General features: G+C 39.4%; 1 protein-coding gene across 1 annotated transcript; it reads left to right on the top strand.

The window, feature by feature from the left end:
* Positions 1–171: 171 nt before the first annotated feature.
* On the top strand, positions 172–27,823 carry CTR9 (CTR9 homolog, Paf1/RNA polymerase II complex component). The gene is made up of 25 exons (XM_015068714.3): positions 172–616; positions 1,846–1,944; positions 3,969–4,208; positions 4,727–4,844; positions 5,674–5,763; positions 8,081–8,229; positions 10,133–10,240; positions 13,665–13,772; positions 13,916–14,152; positions 14,385–14,474; positions 14,588–14,716; positions 14,824–15,007; positions 16,157–16,245; positions 16,723–16,908; positions 17,017–17,104; positions 17,738–17,886; positions 19,628–19,744; positions 19,902–20,047; positions 21,205–21,276; positions 21,745–21,880; positions 22,031–22,177; positions 22,558–22,715; positions 23,786–23,882; positions 24,114–24,226; positions 26,739–27,823. The coding sequence occupies exons 1-25, from the start codon at positions 572–574 to the stop codon at positions 27,163–27,165; spliced, it is 3,522 nt and encodes a 1,173-aa protein (XP_014924200.1). The 5' UTR covers positions 172–571; the 3' UTR covers positions 27,166–27,823.
* The last annotated feature ends 154 nt before the right edge of the window (positions 27,824–27,977 follow it).

The following is a 27,977-nucleotide window of genomic DNA, read 5'->3' as shown; positions in this document are numbered from 1 at the left end:
CACGGCAACCTACAGAAGAAAAGATCGGCCAACTCCGGGGCACAGAGGCGGAGTCCGGCTCGGACACTATTGCCAGAATTGGCCGGAGGTCCCACGTCAGTCAGTGGCCAGGCCCCGAACTCGAGCCTCATTCGTCGTCCGCCCACCACGGGGCGGGACGGCTACGCCTTCGGCGCTTTTATTCACGCCGCGCCAGTGCGGGTCTGATTCGGAAGCCGCAGACCCACCGAGGAGCTGGCACGCTAACGAAAACCTCGGCGCCGTCATTTCAGAGTCAAGGAAACATCGTCAAGGAAACATCAGAGACACAGGCTGAGCCTGCCGTCCGACAGGCCCTCCCGCGGGGAATGCTTCCGGGGCAGGGGGCGGGGCTGCCGGAAGTGGCCGGACGCCGTCTGCTGTTCGTTGTTTAAGCGGCTGACGGGAAGGAGAAGCCGAAGCCCCGGCGGCGCCGCGGGGCGGCAGTCACGACCTGATCCCGGGCGGCCGCTAGCCTCTGGACGAGCCAGAAGCCAGGAGTACCGGCTGCGGAGCGGAGGGGCGAGACGCCCGCTCGCCTTCTGATCTCATCATGTCGCGGGGCTCCATCGAGATTCCCCTCCGGGACACTGACGAGGTAAGTGTCGCGTATGGGGGAGGGTGGGGGCCGTGAACTTGGACGATCTCTTCCTCTCCCCTTCTCTCGACTTCGTCTCCTAAGCGAGAGCACCTTCTCCTCCAGGAGCCCAGGTCGAAATCCCCCGCCGAAATCCCAGCCACCTCCTTCCCAAGCTCCTGCACCTTCCCAGGCTGGGAACATCACGTCCCCGCAGCCTCGGAGCCACCCCGAGGAGTACTTGAAAGTTCCTTTCCTACCTGTTCGTCTGTTACAGTACTCTGCTCTCTTCCTAATTCACGGGCGCAGGGGTGTGAGAGTGCCGATAAATTGTAAGGCACCTCAGATAAAAGAGGTGGGCGCTGATGTCACCGTGGTCTCTCTGCTGCTCAAACTATCTTTCCCAGAGAGTACATAGGAGTCGCCCTTTATCCCTTAGAAACTCGCGTCTGTCATGGTGCACTGTGTCCTCCACACACGGCTCCATCAGCGAAATAGAGACCCAGAGATATAAGCCTCCACTGTGCACAGATAGAATTTAACCCTCTCTCCCTTCCCACGCCTCATCATGGGTAGTCTGGGGCTTGTCTGAGTAAAGCTCTCAGCAGTGATGTTTATATCCAATATATATATATCTCATACTTGTACTTTTGTTGGGTTGAGATAAGATACTGAGATATAATTCACTTAGCGTCAAATCCACTGGTTTTCAGTAGTATTTGCAAAGTTGTGTAACCATAACCACTATCTAATTCCAGAACATTCACCTACTGTTAATTTTTGTGCCCACTTTCAGGAGTGTCAGTGACACGCAAATGCTGTCTCCCTGATTAATGTGTACAGGGGCATTCAACTTTGCATTGCCTCTGGATTATGCCTCTCAAGTTGTCAGACCTATAGCATCAGAGTGTCTGGGGTGCTTTTCTGCACTCTACCTGCATTATGTGTTAAGCAGGGTTTGGTTTTGTTATTTTTGAGCAAGCAAAGCTTTTGGAACATTTTATAGTTCTAGTGATTTGAAGACAACTAGCGGTATTTGTTGGCTTCTCTATGCTTTTATCTTAATATTACCATATGACCTATTTGACATGTGTGCCTTAAACATTTCTTAACATATATTTGCTCATCCCTATTGAAAGTGAACACAAACCCTCTGTGTATCCATGTTGATGTATATTCTGAAAAGCAGCAAAGAAGAAATGTGAATTTAAGGAAGAAATAAAAGTTAAAACCTACATTTTGTGTTTTAGGTCATTGAACTTGACTTCGATCAGTTACCGGAGGGAGACGAAGTTATCAGTATTCTGAAACAGGAACACACACAACTGCACATATGGATTGCTTTGGCGGTCAGTGTTCATGTAACAAATATTTTTTATATGTTGACTGGGAAAAACCTATGATTTCTATTTCCAGATACAGTAATAGCCAGCTTGGGAGCATGATAAGTAAATTGTACCATGTGTGTGGAAGTTAATTGTATTACCATTTATAGAACAAGAAGACCAGTTTCCCAAGTGATGTGCTAGTCCACTGGTAAATTAGTATGGGTTGGTAAAGGCAAAATTCATTTACATTAAACGTTATTCTGTGCTGAGTATTTGATTATTTATTAATTACTCAGTGAAGACTGGCTTATGGTTTGTAGATAATCTGAGAAAAAACAAGATACCACCATGTAAACATTACTTAGTGTTGTTGTCCATAACAATAAAACATCTCCCATAAAATACTCTAGAAAGTGATTACATTCCAGGCTCGCTCACAAAAGCTCTTTGGGGTGAAGTTTATCTCAGTCTTGTTTTTTGTCCTCTTTGATCCCTTCCACAGCATAAACCCTCCTGGAGATTCTCAGGAGAATCACTTCGGAGAGCCTAAAATTCTGACATCCTTCACTCTCCCCAGAACTGACTGCCTAATGTTTCCTTTTTGTGAGAACATCCTAGTAGATTATTCTGGTAATATAATACAACATATACTGCATTCATTTTTGCAAAGCAAGTGTGCCACAGGTCACTTTCATGTAAAGATACATAGGAGGTACCTTATATTATCTTGAAAGGTAGAAGTAGATCTAGAATTGAACTTATATCCAGTGCTCAAACTTAACTGTAAAGAATTTCTTAGATATAGATTTACAGAGAAATGCTTTTAGTGACAATAGTGCCTTTCTGAAGTGTCGTTTTCCTAGTCTGTGGAGAATAAGCCATTAATGCTTGTCACATAGTTTTTAAAGCCAGAGGGAATTTAGATTTTCTGTAGTGTAATGCCTTCTTTAACAGCACTTACAGAAAAAATGGAAGATTGAAGTATTAGCATGGTACCTGTGGTAAAATTGATGAAACATTGTGGGCTGTAGTATGGTACAAAGAAAAGAGTGTAGGCTTTGGGATCAGAGAGACCTTTGTTCAAATTCCTACTTGGCTGCTAACTAGCTGTGTGACCTTAGACAAATGATCTACCTTCTGAGCCTGTTTTCTCATCTATAATGTGATGTTAGTATTCACTTTAAGAGTGATTGTAGTAGATTAGATTGTAGTAGATTGTGTAGATTAAAGATAAGTATGTAAAGCTCCTGGTGCAGTCTGTGGCTCATAGTAGTTAATAAGTGATGAATATTCTTTTTAGTATTAATAAATGAAACAAATGCCCAAGGAAGTTATTCAGCAGGCCCAAAGTCATGGATAATTTCGATAGATCTAGAACCAGAGCCTAAGTTTTCTGTTTAGAATTCTGTATCCCTGTCCCTCTCCTTATTGCTTTTTCTCTTGGGCTCTGATTTAGTTTGAAATCAACTATTGCTAGCTAAGTAGTAATTTGGAAACATTGATAGTGATTATCACTTTTTTAACAGCTTTATTAAGGCATAATTCACCTATAATAAACTGCACATATTTGACATGTACCATTTGAGATGTTTTACCATATTTCACCCCTGTGAAATCACCACCACAATCAAGAATAATATATCCATCACTTCCTAAAACCTTCTTCCAGACTCTTTCCCACCCCCCATGGTGCTTAGCCTACACCTGATCTGCTTTTGTTGCTAAAGATTGCATATTCTAGAGTTTTATACAAGTGGAATCATTTCAATATGTACTCTTTTTGGTCTGTCTTCTCTCAGCATAATCATCTTGAGATTTATCCACATTGTAGTATGTATGAGTAGTTCTTTACTTTTTTCTACTGAGCAGCAGCCATTATACCACAAGCAGATTACCACTGCTTGTTTATGCATTCACCTGTTGATCAACAATCGAGTTGTTTCCAGTTTTTGGCTATTACAGACAGAGCTGCTGTAAATGTTTGTATGCATCTTTTTGTATGGACATATGCTTTAATAATCCTAATCTGATTCTTTACCTTTTAGCTGGAATATTACAAGCAAGGAAAAACAGAAGAGTTTGTAAAGTTGTTGGAAGCAGCACGTATAGATGGCAATTTGGACTATAGAGACCATGAGAAAGACCAGATGACCTGCTTGGATACATTGGCAGCCTATTATGTACAACAGGCTCGGAAGGAAAAGAATAAGGATAATAAGAAAGATCTTATTACACAGGCAACCCTGTTGTATACCATGGCCGATAAAATTATTATGTATGATCAGGTAAAATAAGATTTCTTTGAATTTATGAAAGGGAAAAAAAATACCACATGAAATAAAATGTGTGTGATAGGCAACAGATTTTTTTTTTGAAAGAATTTTTCTTAAAATAACGTGGTTGATAATAAATAGTCAAAAGAAGGAATGCCTTGTTAAAATGGAAATTTCTTTGGTTGTTGTACTGTTGAAGAAATGTGGGCAAATTTAGCATACATAAAACTTATCCACATGTTAAGTCAATAATTCTTTCATCTCCAGGTGAATTTCAGGCGTATTTTAAGGAGTCTAACTTTTCTTTTCGTCATTGTTCCTGGCACAGACGACTTGCATTTCTGGATAATTTCTTGATTTGTAATTAAGAATTACCTATTGGTAGTTCAAACACATTATAGTCAATAGAAGAATTTGTGTGATACTCCACCTCCTTCCTATATAGTTTTCATTTTATTGTTGTATATTCATGGTAAATTATGGTTAGTCTTTGGTAAAGTCAAGTCTAAGATGATGTATTACTTTTTCAGAACCACTTGTTAGGAAGAGCCTGCTTCTGCCTACTGGAAGGTGACAAAATGGATCAGGCTGATGCACAGTTTCATTTTGTACTCAACCAGTCTCCAAATAATATTCCAGCCCTTCTTGGTAAGGTATTTTTGGCAGCCATTTTAGGAAACTGTTTTTCATCATATGCCTGGAATATATTTCTTTGGCCTAGACAGCAGCATAGAAGAGCTTTACCTTATAAAAACGATCTGCAGGGCACCTACGTGGCTCAGTCGGTTAAGCATCTGACTGCGGCTCAGGTCATGACCTCACGGTTAGTGGGTTACTGAGTTTGAGTCCCGCATCCAGTAAGCTCAAGCCCCACTTCCAGTGAACACGAGCCCTGCTTCGGGTTAAAAAAAAAAAAAAAAAAAGCAGTCCCCACTTTGGGCAAGCCCCACTTCTCTCGCTCTCTCTCTCTCTCTCTCTGTCTCCCTCTTTCCCTCTCTCCCTCTCTCCCTCCCTCCCTCCCTCCCTCTCTCCCTCCCTCCCTCCCTCTCTCCCTCTCTCCTCCCTCCCTCCCTCTTTCCCTCTCTCCTTCTCCCCCTCCATACCTTGTTCATTTGTGCCCTCCTTGTCACGTAAATAAATAAATATGTAAATAAATAAGATCTACAGTGATCTATGATCATTGTTTCTTTTTAAGCTACATAAATAGAAGCTATACCAGTTAAGAATAATCTGTAATCCACTTCTAAAGAGTCAATAAGCAATTTCTATTTGGACAATGGTCAGCTCTTTTACTTAATATGACTTTTATTTATAAGCATACATTAATCTTATGGAAAACAGGTTTTGATATGAAATCATTTTTACCGTATTCAAGTATTTCTTATTCAGAGATGTATTTGATTTAGGTGAGTTCATGTAGAGTGTATGAGACTTGTGTTTTTTAAACAACTCATGTTTATCTTTAAAAATCATTTAGGGAAAGCTTGCATTTCATTCAACAAGAAGGATTACAGAGGAGCTCTTGCTTACTATAAGAAAGCATTGCGTACTAACCCAGGATGTCCAGGTAAGAGAAAAACTTTAAGTCTAAGCTGTGTATGATCCAAGTGAAAATATTGAGGATTTGACAGTTGCCTATGAAGTTAGTTGTGAAAAGATGCTATAGGGTTGTTGAAAGAATTGAAATTTTTAAAAAATGTTATGTTTGATCCAAAAGCTGAATAGCAGATCATCTTATAATCTTTTTGTTCTTACACTATTTTTTTTATTGAAAATCAGTGATTTAGCAAATCTTATTGAGAATCAACTATGTGCCAGGCATTGTTCTAGACCCAAGGAATGCAGCAATGAACCAAAGAGACAAAAATCCTTGCCCCCATGGAATTCATTTTCCAGTGGAGAAGATAAAACGAGTAAAATATAAACTATAAAAGATAGTGGTAAAAGGAAAGTAAAGCAGAAAAGGTATATGAGAAGAACTGGGGGTTTGCTTAGAAAAAATAAGGAAAATATGTCAGTGAAACAGTAACATTTGAGTAAAAACCTTAAAATAATAAGCATGTAGATTAAATGGGAGAAGATTATTCCCAGAGAGGGGGAATAGGAGGTACAAAGGCTCTGAGGAAAGAGTGGGCCTAGCAGGTTTCAAGAACAGTGAGGAAGCTAGTGTGTCTGGAATCAAGAGGGAAAATGAGGAGGAAAAGTAGTAAGAACTGAGTCAAAGATATAACCAAGGACCAGTCATGTAAGGCATAATAGATTAGTATAAGGACTTTAGCTTTTACTCTGACAGACATAGGAAGCCATTGGAGGGCTTTGGGCAAAGGAGTAAGTAACATGATCTGACTCATATTGAAAGGATCATTTTGAGCTTCTGGGCTGAGACTAGAGTGGGGCAGGGGGGCAAAGATAGAAGTAGGGAGACCAGGCAGAAAGCTGTTGCGGTCATGTGGGTCAGAGATGATTGTGGCTTGCACTAGGGTGGCAGTAGTGGAGGTATAAGTGATCAGATTCTATGTATACTTTGAAGGACGAACTGACAGAGTAGATGTGATATATGAGCAACTGACAGAGTAGGTGTGATGTATGGGCCAAAGGAGGGATCAAAGGTAACTCCTTTGCATAAGCAACTGTAAGAGTAGAGTTACATTTTAGTATATCTGAAAAATAGTTCAAGAAGAATTATTTTTCAACATGAAAATTTTAAAATACCTTTTAGATGTACAACTGGAGAGGTCAGGAGGGCTGTAGTTCAGGAAAGAGGTCTGAGCTGAAGTAATTAATTTGGAAGTCGTCAACATAGAGGTGGTATATAAAGCCATGAAACTATGAGGTCGCCAGGGGAGTGAGTGTAGGTAGAAAAGAGGCCCAAAGATGGAGTTCTAGGGCATTCTGGCATTGTAGAGGTTAGGGAAATGAGGAAGATGTAGCAAAGGAGCCGGAGAAGGAGCAGCCAGATGTAGGAGGAAAAGAGAGTAAGTGCAATGTCCTTGAAATCCAGTGTAAAATGTTTCCAGGACAAGACATCAGACAGTATCACATTCTATTGTTAGGTCAAGTAAAGTAGGGACTGAGAATCAATCATTGAATTCAGCAGCATACTAAGCATTAGTGACCTTGATTAAAGCAGTTTTACTGGAATGGTGGGGGTGAGATCCTTGTTGGAATGCATTTAAGAAGATAATGGAAAAGGAAAGTTATTAGAGGCAGCACACACCTGTAGATAGATATGTCAAGGAGTTTTGTTCTCAGGGGAAGAATAGGAGTGGGTTGACAATTGGAAAGGAAAATGGAATCAAGAGAAGATCTTTTTAAGATGGGAGAATGTATATGGATGAGAATGATCTGATATAGAAAATTTGATAATGCAGGAAAAAGAGGAGAGGGTTGCTGAAGCAGTGTCCTTAAATAAATGAGAAGGGGTGAGATCTCATGACCAACCAGTGGAGAGGTTGACCCTTCATGGGAACATGGTAGAGTTTTGGCATGGCCTTAAAATTGGGGAGCATGTGTAAGCATAGCTCTGAAGAGAATGACAGTATGTGCATGTAGTCAGGCATGATATTGAAGACCTTACTGAAGCTTTTTGCTCTCTGTTTAAAAATTTCTCTTCAAAAATTAAGACACTGAAGGTAGAGTGTAACCAGGAGTGCTGGAAGACAAGAGAAATACCAGTATTGTAGGTGTTCTGTTTATGATGAGAAAGGAGGAGAGCAGTATGGTATACTATCCACTGAAAGCAAGTTTGTGGTCTACCAGAAGATTTTGTAGTGTAAATATACTGAGGTTAATTTCAGGATTTTGAGGCGCAATGTTTAAGTATTTTGTTTAATTTGAACCCTAAAAATGTCCTAGTTTGACAGACTGAATGACTGTTTTTTTAGCGGAAGTTCGTTTAGGAATGGGCCATTGCTTTGTGAAACTTAACAAACTGGAAAAAGCTCGTCTGGCATTCAGCAGAGCCCTGGAACTCAACTCCAAATGTGTGGGAGCATTGGTTGGACTGGCTGTACTAGAACTCAACAATAAAGAGGTATGTGAGTGAAAAAAAAATTTCCTGACTGATTTGTCAGACTTACTGTTCCTTATCTAAAATTCTTGAGGCCAAAGTGTTTTAGAGGTCAAGACTGCAGGTAATAGGTTATTGGGATGCCTGGGTGGTTTAGTTGGTTAAGCATCTGATGCTTGGTTTTGGCTCAAGTCATGATCTCACAGTTTGTGAGTTCAAGCTCTGCATTATTAGGCTTTGTGCTGACGGTGTGGAGCCTGCTTGGGATTCTCTGTCTCCTCTTTCTGTTCTTCCATCCCCCCTTTCTCTCTCAAATTAAGTAAATAAACATTTAATAAGAAGATTTCATGTAATAGAACTATAATATGATGCTGGACTGCATAATATATAATACCCAGGTATTAGGACACCACCCCAAATGCAAACATGTATTTCTGTGTCAGAGTGAGTGACTGTTCACACTAATAGGGTAACCTCACAATTCAGGTAAAGTTTTGCCACCAAGTGAGCTTACTGCAAGATTACAAAACAGCTTGTGTTTTAAGAAGTTTTTGGATTTCAGAATTTCAGGTGAGGAGTTGGTAGGTTGTATATCAGTTTGGCATGCTTTCAGTTGCAAGTAACAAAAAGCATACTACAGTGACTTAAACATGAGGGGTTTTATCATCCACTAAACCAGCTATCTAAGGTCTTGGATTTGGCACCTCAGTATCATTAAACCCAAAGTTTTACATCTTTCTGTCCTTAGTATGTGGATTTTCCTTCTCATGTCTGTCACCTCATAGTTGCAAGATAGCTGCTGCATCTCCAGGCATCTCATCATTTCATCAGCCTGATATGGAGGGAGGAAAGGGAAAGGATAAACGGCTTTCTGTTAGAGCAGTTCTGTCTCCATCATGCTTCCCCTTGTGTATAATTGTCTAGACAGGGTTATCAGGGTTTCTCAGCACTATTGACATATGGGGCTAGATAGTTTTTTGTCGTGGGAAATTATGCTACCCGTTGGTAGGCTGATCAGCAGAATCCCTGACTTCTGCCCACTACATGCCAGCACATCCGCCCTGTTGTGATAATGAAAAAAATGACATTACCCCCAGTTTAGAAGTGCCTGGGCCAATCCCCAGAGAAGGGAAATAGATTATCTTAACTGTTTTAGATCAGTCATCATTCATCCCCTGAGGTTTGTAAAGAGGAAAAGGGAACTTTCCTTCCTGAAATTAAAAAATCTCCACAGGCTGTAAAGTGTGGCCTCTGTTAACAGGGTAAGAAGGGTGTACAAGCTGTTGGGTAATCCACAAACATCTGCCACACCAAGAAGACAGCTAAAATCTATAAAACTAGAAGGGGGCTTTTTGTGAGGGAGGTTCTAACAATTTAACTCAGTATTTGAAATTTTTTTTATCCCTGCTGAATGTTAACTAAATAAGAGCTATGTTTGGTGTCTGAACTTAGATTTATATAACCTATTTTTCAGACTATAAAGAAGATTTTCAAAAAATGCTGATTAAACGAACCATGAGGTCCTGACCTGAGGCAGAGTCAGATACTTAACAGCTGAGCCAGCCAGGCGCCCTGATCCCTCTGGTTTAAATGAAGGAATCCACCTCCAAAACGCCTCGTCCTCAGCTTGCTCTCTTAAATTTCAGAGATGCTAGGAGTGCCTGGGTGGCTCAGTCAGTTGAGCGTCTGACTTTGGCTCAGGTCACGATCTCGAGGTCCTTGAGTTCGAGCACTGCGTTGGGCTCTACTGACAGCTCAGAGCCTGGAGCCTGCTTCAGATTCTGCGTCTCCCTCTCTATCTGCCTCTCCCCAACTCATGCTCTATCTCTCTCTCTGTCAAAAATAAATAAACATTAAAAAAATTTAAATTTCAAAAAAAAAAAATGCTGATTAAATAATGGCCCTGTTGTCATCATTTTTCTTTCAGGCTGATTCCATCAAAAATGGTGTCCAGCTTCTTTCCAGAGCCTATACTATTGATCCTAGCAACCCCATGGTATTGAACCATTTGGCAAATCACTTTTTCTTCAAAAAGGTAAGAGAACTCAATTTATTAAAGTTGTTTGCTTTTAAACCCTGATTTGTTTTTCTGTTCTGCAGTTGGTACTCTACTTTTTAACTTGGAAAAAAAAATTAAAAATCTCAGGAGGTTTTTTCAAATTAGAGTTTGTATTAGTTAATTGGGGGTGGGTATGTTTGTTCATTCATTCATTTTATATTTATTGACCCTTTATACTATACCTAACACTGTGATAGGGATGTGGAGACCAATAAGATAGAGTTTCTGTACTCAGGAGTTCAGTTTCATAGAAAATGCAGACATGTAAACAAGTGTAAATATAGAAATAAAGGTCTCTACCCTGCTGTGGTAGAAAAACGAAAGAGGAAGTGATCAAGTGGTTAAGGAGGTTTTCACCAAGAAGGAAAAGCCCTTGAACTAGGTTTTTAGGAGGAGATCTTTAGGTAGTTGAAAAGGGAAAGGTACAGATCTATGAAATATTCTCAGTAGTTAGTAAAAGCATGGCGTATGGTGGGCTCATGATAGACAATGCATTGGATCCAGATGGTGGGACACTGGTGTGATATAAGGTGTTTGGACATACTTCTCTAGGCAACCAATGAGTCATTGAAGTTTTTGTTTGTTTTTGCATGTTGATCAAGATGTATTTTTTAAAGTTGCCACTAATTCTGTAGAAGCAATGGTATTTTAGATTTTTTTGAATGTTAAAATTCGGTATTTCATTGGCAAAGTTATTATACAGTAAGTATGAAAGTTTTATCTGCCATATGGAAACCAGGTACTAAACTGTACTAAGAACTTTAAACTAAATAGCAAGTTAGGTAAAAGTTCACTAAACTGTATTAATCCTTATTAATAATAGATAACTATATCACCATGATTATTGCCACTAATATGCAAGTACTGTTATCTTTTTAAAATGTTTATTTATTTTGAGAGAGAGATTGAATCCCAAGTAGTGTCTACCCTGTCAGCACAGAGCCCAATATGGGGCTCAATGTTATGAACTGTGAGATCATGACCTGAGCCAAAATCAAGAATTAGACACTTAGCCAACTGAGCCATGCAGGTGCCCCCCAAGTACTATTAAATATGCATTCTGTGGGAGTACCTGGCTGGCTCAGTCAGAAGAACGTGTGACTCTTGATCTCAGGGTTGTGAGTGTGAGCCCCACGTGGGGTGTATAGATTACTTAAATAAGATTTTTCAAAAAATGCATTCCATGAATTTGTATAATAGTCACAACATTCCTATGAGATAGTTAATATTATCCCCATATTGTGGATGAATAATTGAGGCAGGGGTTATAGCCTAAGGTCATACAGCTATTAACCATAATGCTGTACTTCCTCTGGCTATAGAAAGCATACTTGCTGTTCATAATGAATTAATTATTTAAGCTTTATGCTGTAACTTTTATAGTATGAAAAGGCAATTATTTAGGGAGAAGATGGAAATGTATCTTATAAGTACTTAAAGTGTTACTGTTTCAGATAAAACAGTTACAGTAAGTTTGGTTTTTACTGAAAAAAACAAAGGACTGATAATCCTAAATATTTGAATATATATTTAATAGTCATTGCTCACAGCTGTTAGGACAGCATTCTTGAACCAAATGAAAAGGATTCCATTTTAAATTTGGGGGACACCTGGGTGGTTCATTCGGTTAAGTGTCTGACTTCAGCTCAAGTCATGATCTAGCAGTTCGTGAGTTCGAGCTCCCTCTGTCAGGCTCTGTGCTGACAGCTCAGAGCCTGGAGCCTGCTTTGGATTCTGTGTCTCCCTCTCTCTCTCTGCCCTCCCCCGCTCGCACTCTGTCTCTCTCTGTCTCTCAAAAATGAATAAACGTTAAAAAAAATTTTTTTAAAAGAAAATTAAGTAAGACCACTTGCCAAAATTCACTCATCTAGCAAATAGTACAGTTGAGATGTAGTATTTCAATTCTCTGCCCACTACACTGCATTGCCTCCCCTGTAGAGGAATCATTTAACCAGATGGGGGGAAAGGTATTATTAATTAATATCCCAGACACTCAGTAATTAACTAGTAAAGTAGGTTTAGAAATGGGAGGAGCCATGGTGACTCCTGGAGCAATTACCACAGACCTCCAGAAAGAACTGAGAACTGAGCTTGGTTGTTTGATTGGAAAGAGAAGCAGCTAGAATGCAGAGTGGATTAAGGACAAAAATTGGGGCGTGAGGGGAAATCAAAGAGATGTGAATGAGGACTTTAAATTGGAATGTAATCTTCAATACTTTTTATGTTGAATTTCAAAGTAGAATCATTTTATTCCCTAAGAGATATGTCATGAGTCAAGGAGTAACAAAAATAGAAAAAGTATATTCCAAACCCAACATTTGACCTTTACCCTCATCCCAGGGCCAATATATAAATTTAGCTAAAAGGCTGTGCAAAATAATTCAGAGTGTAGAGTTTGAATTATTTAGTTCAAATTCAGGTATCACCACTATATAGTTATGTTGCTTTGGGCAGATAATTTCCCTAAACTTAAATTTCCTTACTTGTAAAACAGTAATAAATACCTACTTTATAGGATTTGAGGAGTGGCATTTAGAATTAAATGTAATGTGCATATTAAATACTTATCTAATGGGAAAGAGTTACTGTTAAAACTACAATTACATTATTATTCCTAATATTAAAAAAAAAAAAGTTGAAACTGTCCATTGACCAAACAGAGGCTTTCCAGACCAGACTTATAGCCAAATGGGTAAAACATATCCTTATTAAAACCAGAAAGTTGTTTCCTATCCCTGATGTATAAACTCTGACTTTGAGATTCTCAGGAGATTAGCTCGGTAATCCAAATTAAGTCATGACCCATGTATTCAAATAGAGCTGAATTCAAATCTGGTCACTTAAGCTTGCTACCCTCATGTGTTAGAACATTTCTTTGGTGTCGGGAAAAAAAAATTGTATTCAGATTCTAGCTTTTCCACAATACACTTTATTTCTTTAAGCCTCCATTTCCACATCAATAAGATGATAACAATGACAATCTTTGCAAGATTTTTGACTGAGCCTAGAACTAATGTAAATATCATACCTACCACAGTGCTTGGTATATAATAGTTCTCAATAAATTGTAATTGTTCCCTTTACTAGTAATAAGGGACTTGACCTCTCAGGGTTTCTCATCACAAAAATACGGCAGATACCTCAAAGGATTGTTGCAGGATTAAATGAAGTAAGAGATATAATGGGTAGATATTAAGTTCTGGGTAAATAATGTTAGTTCCCATCTTCCCTGAAGTTATCAGCAAGGGGAATGAGAAAAATGATTTGGAATTCTAGGTATTGTGCTGTTATTGTTCATTCAGTGAACACATTTTAAAAATGAAATTTGAGGAAGCCTTATGATTGAGACTGTTTGAGTTGTTTGAATTTACTCATTTGGTTTCTGGATCTCCTTGTTCAGGATTATAGTAAAGTCCAGCACTTGGCTCTCCATGCATTCCATAATACAGAAGTGGAGGCTATGCAAGCAGAAAGTTGCTATCAGCTGGCTAGATCATTCCACGTTCAGGTAAGGTCATTTCCAACCTTCTCCAAATAGCTAATTATTTTGTTTTATAGTTTTTCAAGTCTTTTCAAAACTTTTGTACATTAAAAAGAAGGCAGAGAATCTTTCGTACATACTGTTGGTCTTGTTTTATTTTCATTTTTTAGGAAGATTATGACCAAGCTTTCCAGTACTACTATCAAGCCACACAATTTGCCTCATCCTCTTTTGTGCTGCCATTTTTTGGCTTGGGACAAATGTATATATATCGAGGTGACAAAGAAAATGCATCTCAGTGCTTTGAGAAAGTTTTGAAAGCTTATCCTAATAATTATGAAACTATGAAAATTCTTGGCTCTCTATATGCTGCCTCAGAAGATCAAGAAAAACGAGATATCGCTAAGGTACATTTTAAAAAATCTTAGCTATTCTCCATTATCACTAGACTGTCATTCCTCATTCTTGTTATTGCTAGTAGAGATATGATGGAAGCAGTTTTGTTAGCCGAGCTTGTTCCAGTTGAAATAACGAACAGTTGACGTATTAAACAAGGTAGAGTAGCTACCACTTTTTACTTTGACGGCCTGTAGTTGCTTAATTAAGCCTGCTTTAGCTTAATGATCTCTTTTATCCCAGGGCCATTTGAAGAAGGTCACAGAACAGTATCCTGATGACGTTGAAGCTTGGATTGAATTGGCGCAAATCTTAGAACAGACTGATATACAGGTATTTTAGCAGTGCTTTTTGTCTCCTACATAATGTGTTTTTTGAAAGCGTGGAATAGTGTTTCTCCCTTTCGTTTTCACTTACACCGAATTCTCTCCACCATGAAAATACAGGGTGCCCTTTCAGCCTATGGAACAGCTACACGGATCCTTCAGGAGAAAGTGCAGGCCGATGTCCCACCAGAGATTCTGAATAATGTGGGTGCCCTCCATTTTAGACTTGGAAATCTAGGGGAGGCAAAGGTAGGAAAATAGAAATATTCAGTTCTTACATACTGTCAGGTGGAACACACACCTTTTTAGATGTACCAACTAAGTCTTAACAATGTAATTTTCTTTTTTTTTCATAGAAATATTTTTTGGCATCATTGGATCGTGCAAAGGCAGAAGCTGAGCATGATGAACATTATTATAATGCCATTTCTGTTACAACATCGTACAATTTAGCCAGGCTGTATGAGGCAATGTGTGAATTCCACGAAGCTGAAAAACTATATAAAAACATCTTACGGGAACATCCTAATTATGTTGACTGTAAGAATTGTAAACTTTTTTTTATGAATTAAAATTCCCACAACAGCAGCAAAAATTTAGCCTGAAAAAAAAAATCTTTCTTAGAACCAATAGTAAAAAAATATGAAGGTTATCGTGTCGCCTTTTCTTCAAGGCAAATTTGTGGCCTTAAAAAAATAAAAAAGATGCAGCTTCACTTAAATTTATGCTAGAAACTAAAAGAAACAACTAAAAATGAGTTGAACCATATTTCATAAAGTAGGCGATCTTCAGTGTGCCAGCTACCTTTATTAGACTTTGAACAATTCCTTGGCATGTTTGGTGCTAGATATACTTTTCTGATGCTCCTGCTCTAATTTCATATTCGCATTTTTGCAATGTTTATAATAGAAAAAGCACTGTTTTACCTCAAAATAATTATTACTAAAATGTCCTACTTTGAGTTTTTACATCCTAGATGTAAAATTCAGACAGTTTTTAATTAAAAATGATTTGCAATACTGTATTTCCCTTAAAAGTACTTAAAGCTATGATATTTTGACTCTGGTTAAATCAGGAGCTATTAACTTGGCCCCTGTCATGCTGCTATGGATACAAAAGTGATTTAAAATAAATCAGATTTAGTTCAATGCCAGGCTGAATTTGGTTTGATGGGTAGTAGTAAACCATTATTAGTTTCTGGAGAAAATAACAACTTACATTTGTGCGGCACCTTTTTACTGTTCTTTAAGTGGAAGCCCACAATTAGAGCCCAGGTTTTCTAACTAGTAATCCCTAGTAGTCCATGCTTTCACTATTTTGCCTATGACAAGCAGCTTTTTAAGAAAAAGTGACAGTACTGTGCATCAGAGAGAAACTGGAAACAGAACAGCTCTGAGTTTTGAAATAACTTTGCTGGAGATAAGGGCTTGGACCAGGATGTGAACACTGGAATAGAGTGGAAGAAATAAATCCAAGATTTCAAACAGTGACTTGATGGGAACAGAATTGCTCTTTAACTTGTGAGATTATTAGTTTTATTGGTGCTCAATTTTTTTTACCTATGGGATTTTTCTGTTCATTGTGTGAATGTATTAACAGAAATCAATCATTTCAAAAGTACGGCTTTAAAATTATGGTCTTTTATAGATAATATTTTAAACATAAAAACTTTTAAATGTATATTTTTAGGCTATCTGCGCCTTGGAGCCATGGCTAGAGATAAAGGAAATTTTTATGAGGCTTCAGATTGGTTTAAGGAAGCTCTTCAGATTAATCAGGTTAGTCGTATTAACTCTTAGGTTTGAAAAACAATTATTTCACCTTTTCTCCCTAGATTTTCATTTTAATGGCTATCATTTCTCTAATATCTTGACATCACCCTATTTTATTTACTTGTTGAAGTTACTATAGTGTAGAAGTTATGTAAACTTTTTGATTGTTAGCCACAGAAATAGATTTTACATCATAGTTGAGTATACACACGTGTGTATGCAACAACTAAAATGAAGGTTTTGCAAATCTTTATGTACCGTTGCCATGTGCAGTACACTGGCATTATTCTATATTCCATTCTGTTGCATTTCTAATGCTGATAACTACACGCTAAAGTGATTTTACAATTCATTAATCCATCCCCACTCTCAATTTGTAAATGTGGCTTGTAAACCTCTTTGGTAATCAGCTATTGTGGAAAGGTGATTAATATCTCTGAATCCAAATTACAGAGTTTGTTTCTTTTTATATGTGTGTTTCAGGACCATCCAGATGCTTGGTCTTTGATTGGCAATCTTCATTTAGCAAAACAAGAATGGGGTCCGGGACAGAAGAAATTTGAGAGAATATTAAAACAACCATCTACACAGAGTGACACTTACTCTATGCTGGCCCTTGGCAACGTCTGGCTCCAGACTTTGCATCAGCCCACCCGAGATCGAGAAAAGGTAATTTCTTTTTGTCCCTTATTTTTTTTTCTTTTTGTATCTTTAAAACAAAACAGACACTTGATTCCTGTTTGAATTCTGTTTTATAATGTATGTTTCTTTTTATAGGAAAAGCGTCACCAAGATCGTGCCCTGGCCATCTACAAACAAGTGCTCAGAAATGACGCGAAGAATCTGTATGCTGCTAATGGCATAGGTGATTATAAGACACAGGCATCTGTAGTGATTTGTGAAATGAATGCTTTCAGAGGAATGTTTGTAGATCATAATTTCTCCCTAAATGTAATAAATGTAATAAATGAAGTTGTATTAAAATAGGGCTTTTAATGGCTTTTCTGGCTACAATTAGAAAATTCTTTTTTTTTAATTTAAAAAAAATTTGTTTTTTATTTATTTTTGAGAGAGAGTATGAATGGGAGAGGAACAGAGAGAGGGAGACACAGAATCCAAAGCAGGATCCAGGCTCTGAGGTGTCAGCACAGAGCCCGACAGAGGGCTGGAACCCATGAACCATGAGATCATGACCCAAGCCAAAGTTGGATGCTTAACTGACTGAGCCTCCCAGGCGCCCCTTAATTTTTTTTTAATGTTTATTTATTTTGGAGAGAGAGAAACAGAGTGTGAGTTGGGGAGGGACAGAGATAGACGGAGACACAGAACTCGAAGCAGGCTCCAGGTCTAAGCTGTCGGCACAGAGCCCGACATGGGGCTTAAACCCATGAACCATGAGTTCATGACCTGAGCCGAAGTTGAATGATTAACTGACGGAGCCATGCAAGCGCCCTTACAGTTAAAAAATTCTTAAATGTGAACCTTTTTATAATTTTAGGAGCTGTTTTGGCCCACAAAGGATATTTTCGCGAAGCTCGTGATGTATTTGCCCAAGTAAGAGAAGCAACAGCAGATATCAGTGATGTGTGGTTGAACCTAGCACACATCTATGTGGAACAGAAGCAATATATCAGTGCCGTTCAGATGGTAATGTCTTATCGTTCAAGATATTTTTGTATTGTGTTCATTGTTTTTTTTAAGTTTATTTACTTAGAACAAGCTGGGGAGGGGCAGAGAGAGAGAGAGAGAGAGAGAGAGAATCCCAAGCAGTCTCTACACTGCCAGTGCAGAGCCCAATGTGGGGCTCGAACTCATGAACCCTGAGGTCATGACCTGAGCTAAAATCTGGAGTCAGACATTCAACTGACTGAGCCACCCAGGCGCCCCTATTGTGTTCATTATTGAGCAGATGTTTTCTTAACCATTCTGGCCCTCTCATGGAGCTGCATGCTATTTCTTGTGATACTGTGTCTATTCACAGGCTTATCATCATATAATGTTAAGGCCAGTCTTTGGTGTCTAGACAGAGATACGAGTCCTGGTTCCACCCCTAATTGCATGCCTTGGGCTCTGAGCCAGTTTCCCATTTATGAAGTGGAGATCAGGTACCTTAAATTCACAGAATTGTGTAAACATCCAGTATGAAAAGTACTGGACACCATACTTGGCACTAACGTACTGGTATATCAGTAAATACCCAAAAAATAGGATTTAATATTTGTTTGCTTGTTTTACATTCTTCTTTCTCAGATGGGAAAACTGAGTTTCAGAAAAGTTAAATGATATTTTAAAAAGAAAAAACTCCATGGGGATTAGTTTTTATCACTATAGAATTTTGTTAGGCCTTTCATATTTATGAAGTGCTTGAACTTAAAGAGTCATATTTAGCATCTAGCGGTGCCTGGCTGGCTCAGTCGGTAAAGCATATGACCCTTGATCTCGAGGTGATGAGTTCAAGCCCTATGTTGGATGTGGAGGTTACTTAAAAATAAAATCTTAAAACAAATATTTAGCATCTATAGCATATTAAAAAGTAAAAACATCCTTAGGATCTATGGGAAATACTATGATGAAAAAAAAAAAGGTTCTTATCAGAGGTAGATGACAAGGGCAGGCCAGGCTCCTTGCAGTGGTTAACCTTTTTTCTAAGGAGGGTGGTTATTATCAAATTCAGAATATTTGAAAGGTACTAGCCACAAGGATTTATAGGACCCAGACTGCATATGGTAGTCTCAGAGGTTGTGTTTTTGGAGGTGGGCCTTCCTGTTCTGCAGAATGATAAAGTTGCCTTTTAAAAATGCAAGTTAATTACTAGGGATATTCAGGGGGAAACTCTTTAACCATCTTCCATGAAAAAGAGCTTGCTTATGACAAGATATGATCCATGGTCAAAAAGTGAAGTATTCATGACAAAATTGACACCAGTATTGCCATATATTGGTTTTATAAGAAAACTTTAACAACCAGAACTGTGAGACTTCTCATGCTCATTGCCAGTAGGTTCCATCAATCCTAAAGAAAGGTGGTAGAGAGTATAGCCCAAAGGAACCAGGTATGTAATTTTTAATAAGTTGTCAGTAAGCTTGTCCATAGATTTTATTGCCAGAGATATGAAAAAAGCCATCCAATCTATCCTTTCAGTATTGGTCCAAGTTTCAAATGGAAAAACGATTTTGAGTACCTAGTTGTTTGTTTGTTTTTTTATCAGCTTTTTGTGTTGTGAAAACCTATCCTGTGAATGTCAAAACTCATTCTCAAATTATTCTTTGAAATTAACCATTCAAAGGGTAAAACACCTTTTCACGCAGCTTTAAAATTGCTTGAAATCTGTTACACAATGACAATATCATTTAATCCTTGTTGTATTTTAATTAACTTTTTGTTATAGTATGAAAACTGCCTCAGAAAGTTCTATAAGCACCAGAACACTGAAGTTGTACTGTATTTGGCTCGGGCACTCTTCAAGTGTGGCAAGTTACAGGAATGCAAACAGACTTTGCTAAAGGTGAAAAGGAGAACTCCTTATTCTCACTTAATTCTATGCTGCGTTACATACTTTTATTCTATTTTATGCATGTTTGTATACCTAACATTATATTTGAATAAACTTCTTTTCTTGTCATTAGATTATATGAAATATTTGCTTTGTTTTTTACCTACAGGCTAGACATGTGGCGCCCAGTGATACAGTACTTATGTTTAATGTGGCCTTGGTCCTGCAGAGACTAGCTACCTCTGTTCTGAAAGATGAAAAGAGTAATCTGAAGGAAGTACTTAATGCTGTGAAAGAACTGGAGCTTGCACATAGGTAAAGATTTTGTAGAAACAACTTTTGAAATGCTTTGTTTCTTTAAATTCGTTTGTCTCATACAGTACTGAAAATCACTTCCCTGAAGCGATCTCTACTAGAAGCATTCCAGTGGTTTTTAAGCCAAAGCAGGTGGCTGCCACCAGGTGGCGCCAAACTGTGACCAGGACCCTGCCAGATTTGGATGGTGTAGTGTCCCCTAGAACTGGCTGGCTAGTTTTGCAAGCTTGCCCTAAATTTTCATTAATCTGACAGTAATATTACCCAGAATTTTGTACACTTGAAATTTTTAGACCCCACTTATGTTGGTTTTATTACTTATAATGCTGTGTCTTTTCATAGAATATTAATTTTCATTGAGTTAAGATTAAGGCCTATCCTCTTAAATATTGAATGGGTTTCTGCACTGAGCTCAAAATTTATGTACTTCTACGGGATTTATTTGTAATTCTGTGCGTGGTAAAATCAAAACTTGATATCTCTTCAGGTTTTGTCTAACCTTATTTAAATTCTTATAAAAGCATTTCTTGCCTCACCTGGTAGACTAAGTGCCTTTATGGCATACACCCCCTAACCCACATGCGGACGTATTTAGTAGATACAGTGTTTAGTTACATATTGGCTGCATGAACTGATTTTGGGTTATTTGTGAATTTACTGATGATATTAAATATGACTACTTCATGAACTTGTTTTTTATTAAACACATTGAGTGCTACTTTGATGAGAGTCTTTTTAAGTAGGTCTCATATAATTTTCTTATTGAGATAGCCTTTCATGTATCAAATAGGTTCATGTAAGTCAATCAATACCTAAACCTTTTCTCAGACTATTTTTGTAGAGCAGATTAAAAATCTAAAGAGCCAGGGCACCTGGGTGGCTCAGTTGGTCGAACATCCAAAGTGATCTCGGCTCAGGTCATGATCCTTGTGGTTTGTGGGATTGAGTCCCACGTCAGGCTCTGTGCTGAGAGTGCAGAGCCTGCTTGGCATTTTCTGTCTCCCTCTCTCTCTCTCTGTCCCTCCCTTGCTCATGTGTTCTCTCTCCCCCCTCTCAAAATAAATAAACATTTAAAAAGTAACAAAATAAAAATTTAAAGGGCCTGTTTCATTATAATTTTTTTTCAGTGAAGTATTTTATTTTCTCATTCCATTTAGATACTTCAGTTACTTGAGTAAAGTGGGAGATAAAATGAGATTCGATTTGGCCCTTGCTGCTACAGAAGCCAGGTAATGTTACTACTTATGGAAGGTGACTTTGGGTGAAGCAGTGATGTCGATGTGCGCTGGGTGGCCTTCCAGGGGTCGGTCTTTCCCACTTGTCTGTGAGACTCCCCAGCCTGGACAAAGTCTTTTTTCCAAGGGTCCTTTCAGGAAATATGACAAAATCAATTTAGTACAAGTACTTAAATTGTGTGGGGAAAATACTTTCTATCTATTTTCACTCTTTGATTCACATGTGGAGATAATGTTGAAAATATATCTGTGATTGGAGAGGACACTTACAATTTAGAAAGTTACCAAAGTTGACAGTATTGACTTATGAGAAACTAAGTTAATTTTGCTAATTAAAATATCCCATAAATATCTGCTAATGAGCTGGCTCTCTGGCTTGTGTAAGGAAAACAGATCCTCTGAGTTTTTGAGCAAAAAATGTACTAGCTACCTTCATGTTTCTCTAAATCTGGAATATTATAGGCAGTGCTCTGACTTACTGAGCCAGGCCCAGTACCATGTCGCCCGGGCACGTAAACAAGATGAAGAAGAAAGGGAGTTACGGGCCAAACAAGAGCAAGAAAAGGAACTGTTAAGGCAGAAACTTCTTAAAGAACAGGTATTTATTGTGTTTTCAGTTATACTAGAATTCAAGAATGGTGTGCACACACACATATGCCTTGCATGTTAAAGAAGTCCTTCTGCTGGTATTCATGATATTTTTTCAACATTTTGATGCAGTTTCTTCCTACTCTTTTTTTCCTCATAGGAAGAGAAACGTCTCAGAGAAAAAGAAGAGCAAAAGAAACTTTTAGAACAGCGGGCCCAGTATGTTGAGAAGACCAAAAATATTCTTATGTTTACTGGAGAGACCGAAGCAACAAAAGAAAAGAAAAGAGGAGGTGGTGGTGGACGGGTAAGATGTGACTCCTGCTGGTACTGATGGCACCATCCTTGTCATTTGACTTTCAGAAGTGAATATAATTGGTTCTGTTTACTCAGTGCTTAGTCCTTAGCTTTGACCTCCTCCTTTGCTAAGAGGCAGTCTTCCAACACAGTGCTTTATATGGTATTATTTGGAAATGCATTCCAGTGTTAGCTCCGTACTTGGACCTGGTGGTGACCTAAGCCACTTGAGCCATTCACCCTAATTAGAAGTCTTCAAAATATGGGCCTCACCCACCACCCCTCCCATGCAACTTGATAAAAGATCCTTCGTTTGTCAAATGGCTGATAGGATCTGACCTCATTCCACCAGCCAGGCGAGAACTGATTGTAGTCTTGTTTGGATTGCAGCGTTCTAAAAAGGGAGGAGAGTTTGATGAATTTGTCAACGACGATACCGACGATGACCTGCCTATATCCAAGAAGAAGAAGAGAAGAAAGGGCAGTGGTAGTGAACAAGAAGGGGAAGATGAGGAAGGGGGTGAAAGAAAGAAGAAAAAGAGGAGAAGGTATTATCATTGTGTTGTGAATGTATTTATTGGAAAATGTGTGCAGTTTAGAATGAGAAAACCTGTGGTGCCCACGCTATCCACGTGCAATCTTAGAAAAGTCACCAAGCCTCAGTTTCCTTTGTGTAAAATGTAATAGTGATGTCCACCTCAAGTTTTGCTAGATGTGTAATATGTGAATTAATGTGAAAGAAGGGCCTTTTATTTTTTTATTTTATTTTTGTTTTAAGTTTGTTTGTTTATTTGTTTGTTTTGAGAGAGAGTATGCATATGCATGCACGTGCAAGCAGGGAAGGTGCTGAGAGAGAGGAAAGAATCCCAAGCAGGCTCTGTGCTGTCTGTACAGAGCCCAACTTGGGGCTTGAACTCACAAACCACAGGATCATGATCTGAGCCAAAATTGGAAGTCAGACACTCAACCAACTAAGCCACCCAGGCGCCCCTGAGAGAAGGACCTTCTAATCTTCCTGGTGCCATTTGCTATTAAGATAAGTGGTGCCCCGCCCATCTCTCACCAGAGGTGCCCCTGAGCTGTTCTGTTCCTCACTTGTGGTGCTTCCCTGTCCAGGAACCTCCAGTTGGCTCTCTTAGCAAGGCCTGTTCTTCCCACCCCTGGCTGACTCTACTTGGGGAAGAACCTAATGAATTCATTCCGACATGGACCTGTTAAATGGAAGCTATGATCGGACATCAGCAGGCCTGGAATGAGTAGCTGGCAAGGAAGGAAGAAGAGAGGAAAGATGTGAGATCAGGAGCCTGGGTCTTTTCTCCCATCCTCTGTCCCTCCACCAAGTACAAGATTCAGGCTTATCTTAGATGAATAAGAGGACTCAACAGAGACTAAATTATTTGGTGGACATTGCATAAATACATGGTTCTTGCAGACTCCTGAGCTGTGTGCAGCAGTTGTAAATTATGGCCTCTGCCCTTGACAAGTGTTCAGTATGGTTGAGGATAGCCCAATAGAGAATAGCATTCAGAATGAATAATATTTTGATGACAAAGTAGTCTTAGACTTTCTAGGCATGAGTGAACCTTGACAGACTTTCTCTTGTTGTTCACTCTTGAAGACCTCCAAAGGGAGAAGAAGGATCTGATGATGAGGAAACAGAAAATGGCCCCAAACCGAAAAAGCGACGTCCGCCAAAAGCAGAGAAGAAGAAGGCTGTAAGTTTATAATACTGTGTGGTTTTTATGTCCTGCTGTAGGCACAAAGGCTTGCCCTACACAAGCATGTATTCTTCCCCTGCAGTTTCTTCAAACACAAATGCTTCTTTTTGAAGTGTGTTGGTTGCTATTTGTTATCATCACACCGCAAACTAAGTTTAACAAGATGTCCTAACGTAATGCAACCTAGGAATCGTGATTAATCTGCTATGTCTGATCTTCTTTCTGTAGCCCAAGCCAGAGCGTCTGCCTCCTTCAATGAAGGGAAAAATAAAATCCAAAGCCATAATATCATCAAGCGATGATTCTTCAGATGAAGATAAACTTAAAATTGCTGATGAAGGGTATGAATTTTTCCCTTAGCGCATTTTTTTTTTAATGTTTATTTATTTATTTTGAGAAAGAGAGAGAGAGGATGTAAGCGGGAGAGGGCGAGAGAGAGAGAATCCCAAGCAGGTTCAGCACTATCAGCACAGAGCCAGACGCAGGGCTTGAACTCCTGAACCAAACCGTGAGATCATGACCCAAGCCAAAACCAAGAGTCGGACGCTTAGCTGACTGAACCACCCAGGCACCCCTCCCTTAGTGCGTTCTTTTAATGAAAGATAAGAATGGTCACTGTGCCAAAATGTCTTCCCTCCAGCTTCTTAGAATCTCTGAGGTGGAAGAAACCTTAGCACACCTCTTAATCTAACCCTGTCATTTTGTCCTGTCACATGTTTTTCCCTCAGAGAAGAAAACCTATTTTGAAATCTCATTTCTCCATGGATATTAGGTGAAATTTCCTGGATGGTATCCTTCTAAATGAATTGTCTCACTTTCCTACACTTACCAAACTGGCTAAAACTGTTATGAGTAGCCTGATCCTGGTCATGTGGAAATGGGACTTTCTTGACCATTTCCTCCCTTGTAGGGCAGTGCTGACTCAGCTGTGCCTGCTCCATGAGGGACTTCTCCTAGACTGCTTGGCCACTACTCTCCTTTAGTTTATGGCACACCTGGAGAAGCAGTATTGATTTTACTTGTCCTAAACTTGTTCCTCAAGCTGGAGGTTCCCCAGCTTGGGATAATGCTATCCCATCCCATGTATTTCTCCTGATGGCTGTCATTTCATTCATTTGTTCAACAGTCATTTGAATGTCCATTAAGAATTCCATGAGATAGTGTGCTGAGTGCTTGGGGATGCAGAGGAAAAAGTCCTAGACTCTGGCTTCAGAGAATGTGTGCTTTAGAAGCAGTGAAGTGTAACATAAACAAAAAGCCACATTATAGTGGGATAGGTATTGTCACTTATGGTTTTGTATATTGCTCTCCAGGGTCCATACCTAATCTGGAGTTGAGGGGAGGGTTGTAAGAGACTTGTTTTGTAAAAGAAAGGCTGTTTGAGTTGAATCTTTGAAGAAGAATGGAGTGCTGGTTGGTTAGAGGTGAGCAGTTAGCATGTTGAGAGAACTAAGGGTGACAGTGGGGGTGCTGAACAATCTCTAGAGAGGCATCTATAAAGACTTGCAGTTCCTTTTTTCTCTGAAGACACTGGCTGACACACATTGGGGTTGCTTTACCCTTGCCCACAGTGTTACCCTGGTCAGTGGTAAAAGGCCAGCATGAGCAGAGCAGTGAAATGTATGGTTTTAGAATGAGCATTGTTAAAATGTGTAGGCAGAAAGGTCCATGTGAGAGGCTGAGCTGCTGTCAAACTATGAGGTCAAGGCCAAGTTGATTTGAGCCACTTGCATCAGTTAAACTTGATCCTGAGTGTCACGAAGTGTTTGCTTATTTGGCCAGGTGGAATGGTGGGAATTGGACCCAGGAGGCCCACTGGCCTTTAGTATATATAGGGAATGAATGTAGTGTCTTCTTCTTACTCTTCATATCCACTCAGGGTGACCGGAGTTACATATTGTATGTGTAGGTTTCTTCTCTCAGATTTAAGCACCAAGAGCCTTCCTTCAGTCATGTGGAGATGGTTTCATTTCTGAACAGAAGAATGTATTATGTCTCCTTCGCCCTTTTTAGACTGAACCCTGTGCCATTTAGTATTCCTTTCTATGGAATCCAAAACTGAGGAATATGCCACAGGGGAAGTATGTTCTCCTGTCCAGAGCTCTGGGGGGTGAGCAGCTGTCACCACAGTTATGGGAATGTTCTTTCCTCCAGAGCCTCCAGGAAGCCAAGATTTCCTGGGTGCCACCACCATATCAAGCATAGGTACAAGTCCCATTCCCTTTAACCCATCAACTGATAAGTAGAGGGGAACTCAGGGCAAAAGTAAGTGAGCCTACAGAAGCCTTTCAGCCCTGGCTTCTTATCTTGAGTAAGACTCACCCTGGTGGAGGGCACGAGTGCAGCAGCAAATCCTGGATAGAAATGGTGCCTTTGCTCTTCAGGTATCTGATAGGACGGGGAAGAGTCCCACTCATCCAGCCTTGGGAGATGGTTAATTCTTCAGAGTCCCTACAGCCAAGCAAAATCCTAGGTTTCACTTCTGCTATGAATTTGCTTATAAAGATAAATGTAGCCCTTCCTTTTCATAATTTTATGTATGAAATTGAGAAGTGCTTCATTCTGCTGAAAGGTGCCTGATGGAACCCAGTGAGAGTCCTCCTTTACTGTTTAAATGCTGTGTCATAACTAAAGTGCCTTATTTTTTCTTTTTAATCCTTTTTGATTGTGAAATATATCAAATTTACAAAACAGAACACAAAACAAATATCACAAAGTGAACACCAGAGTTAACACCCTCCACGTCAAGAGATAGAATATTAAATGCCCTTATTTGTTTAGAAAACATTCTCTGCTTGTCAAGGCTCCCATTAGCCCAAATCCTGGTGTCTAACCAGTGCTTGTCTTTGCCAGACATCACCGCAACAGCAACAGCAACAGCGACTCCGACGAGGGTGAACGGCGGAAGAAAGGTGCCTCTTCGGACAGCGATTCTGATGAGAACCAGAACAAGTCTGGCAGCGAGGCCGGCAGTCCCCGGAGGCCCCGAAGACAGCAGTCAGATGAGGATTCAGACAGTGACCAGCCAGCCAGAAAGAGAAGGCCCTCGGGTTCTGAACAGTCTGACAACGAATCTGTGCAGTCTGGGAGAAGCCGCTCTGGAGGTTCTGAGATGGACTCTCGCCCGGCTTCTCCAAGTGCCGAGTCAGACCACGATTCCGAGAGAGGATCTGATAACGAGGGCTCTGGCCAAGGCTCTGGAAATGAATCAGAACCAGAGGGATCCAACAACGAGGCCTCGGATCGGGGCTCAGAACATGGATCAGACGATAGCGACTAGGTTTTATTTCATAAATAAGCTTCATCTCTGGAGGAAACTTTTTTAATATATGAAAGCTGTGACAGAAACGCTTCAGATGTTTAGTCAAACAATTGTGAAATTTTTCCTAAGGCAGTTTTTTTTTCTACCCATTTGTATATTACTAAGCCCCAAGAGATATTTCCTGCGCTAAAGTCCAGTATCTGAGTCTCTTGAGCAAGTGAAGAATGTGACTGTTCCTCGTTGCGGTACAGTTCTACCTGTCATGTGTGAAAACCACAGGAAGAATAAACCCAGATGCTATATCATTCCTACAGAGGTTTGGCTGAAACTGGCAGAGATGTCTCCTCATCTTCGTACGTTAAGCAGCATACTGTTTCGGTTTTTATTGCAATCTTTGACCAAGTGGTGCAGGCAACTTGGTGTTCATGTCTTTGTTCCATTTTAAGTTTAGATTGAGAATATTTTTATTTTCTGGAGGAGGAAGTATCTACTGTATCATCGCACCAAAGTACAAGTGAAAGGAAGGTTTTCTCCAATAGTGTAACACTGCAGCCGTGTAGATAAAAACCACAGATACGTAATTTGTTAGGTCGACTAAGATGTGGACAAATGCTTTTCTGTTAGTAGAATGCAAAGACCTACATATGTCACACAATAAAATTCTCTTACCAACTTTTATGGGACATTGTGTCATTTTTATTTGCTCAGTATGTTTGTGTATGAAAATTTAGCAGTAAATAAACTATGCAAATATTTGGAAGAACCTGAACTAGGCTGAAGGTTGTTTACTCAAAACTTCACAAATTTTTTTTAAAAGATTTTATTTTTAA

This window comes from Acinonyx jubatus, chromosome D1 (genome assembly GCF_027475565.1).
Source record: "Acinonyx jubatus isolate Ajub_Pintada_27869175 chromosome D1, VMU_Ajub_asm_v1.0, whole genome shotgun sequence".
Taxonomy (NCBI): domain Eukaryota; kingdom Metazoa; phylum Chordata; class Mammalia; order Carnivora; family Felidae; genus Acinonyx; species Acinonyx jubatus.
Note: the sequence above shows the minus strand (reverse complement) of the source record. Positions and strands in the feature narration are given on the sequence as shown.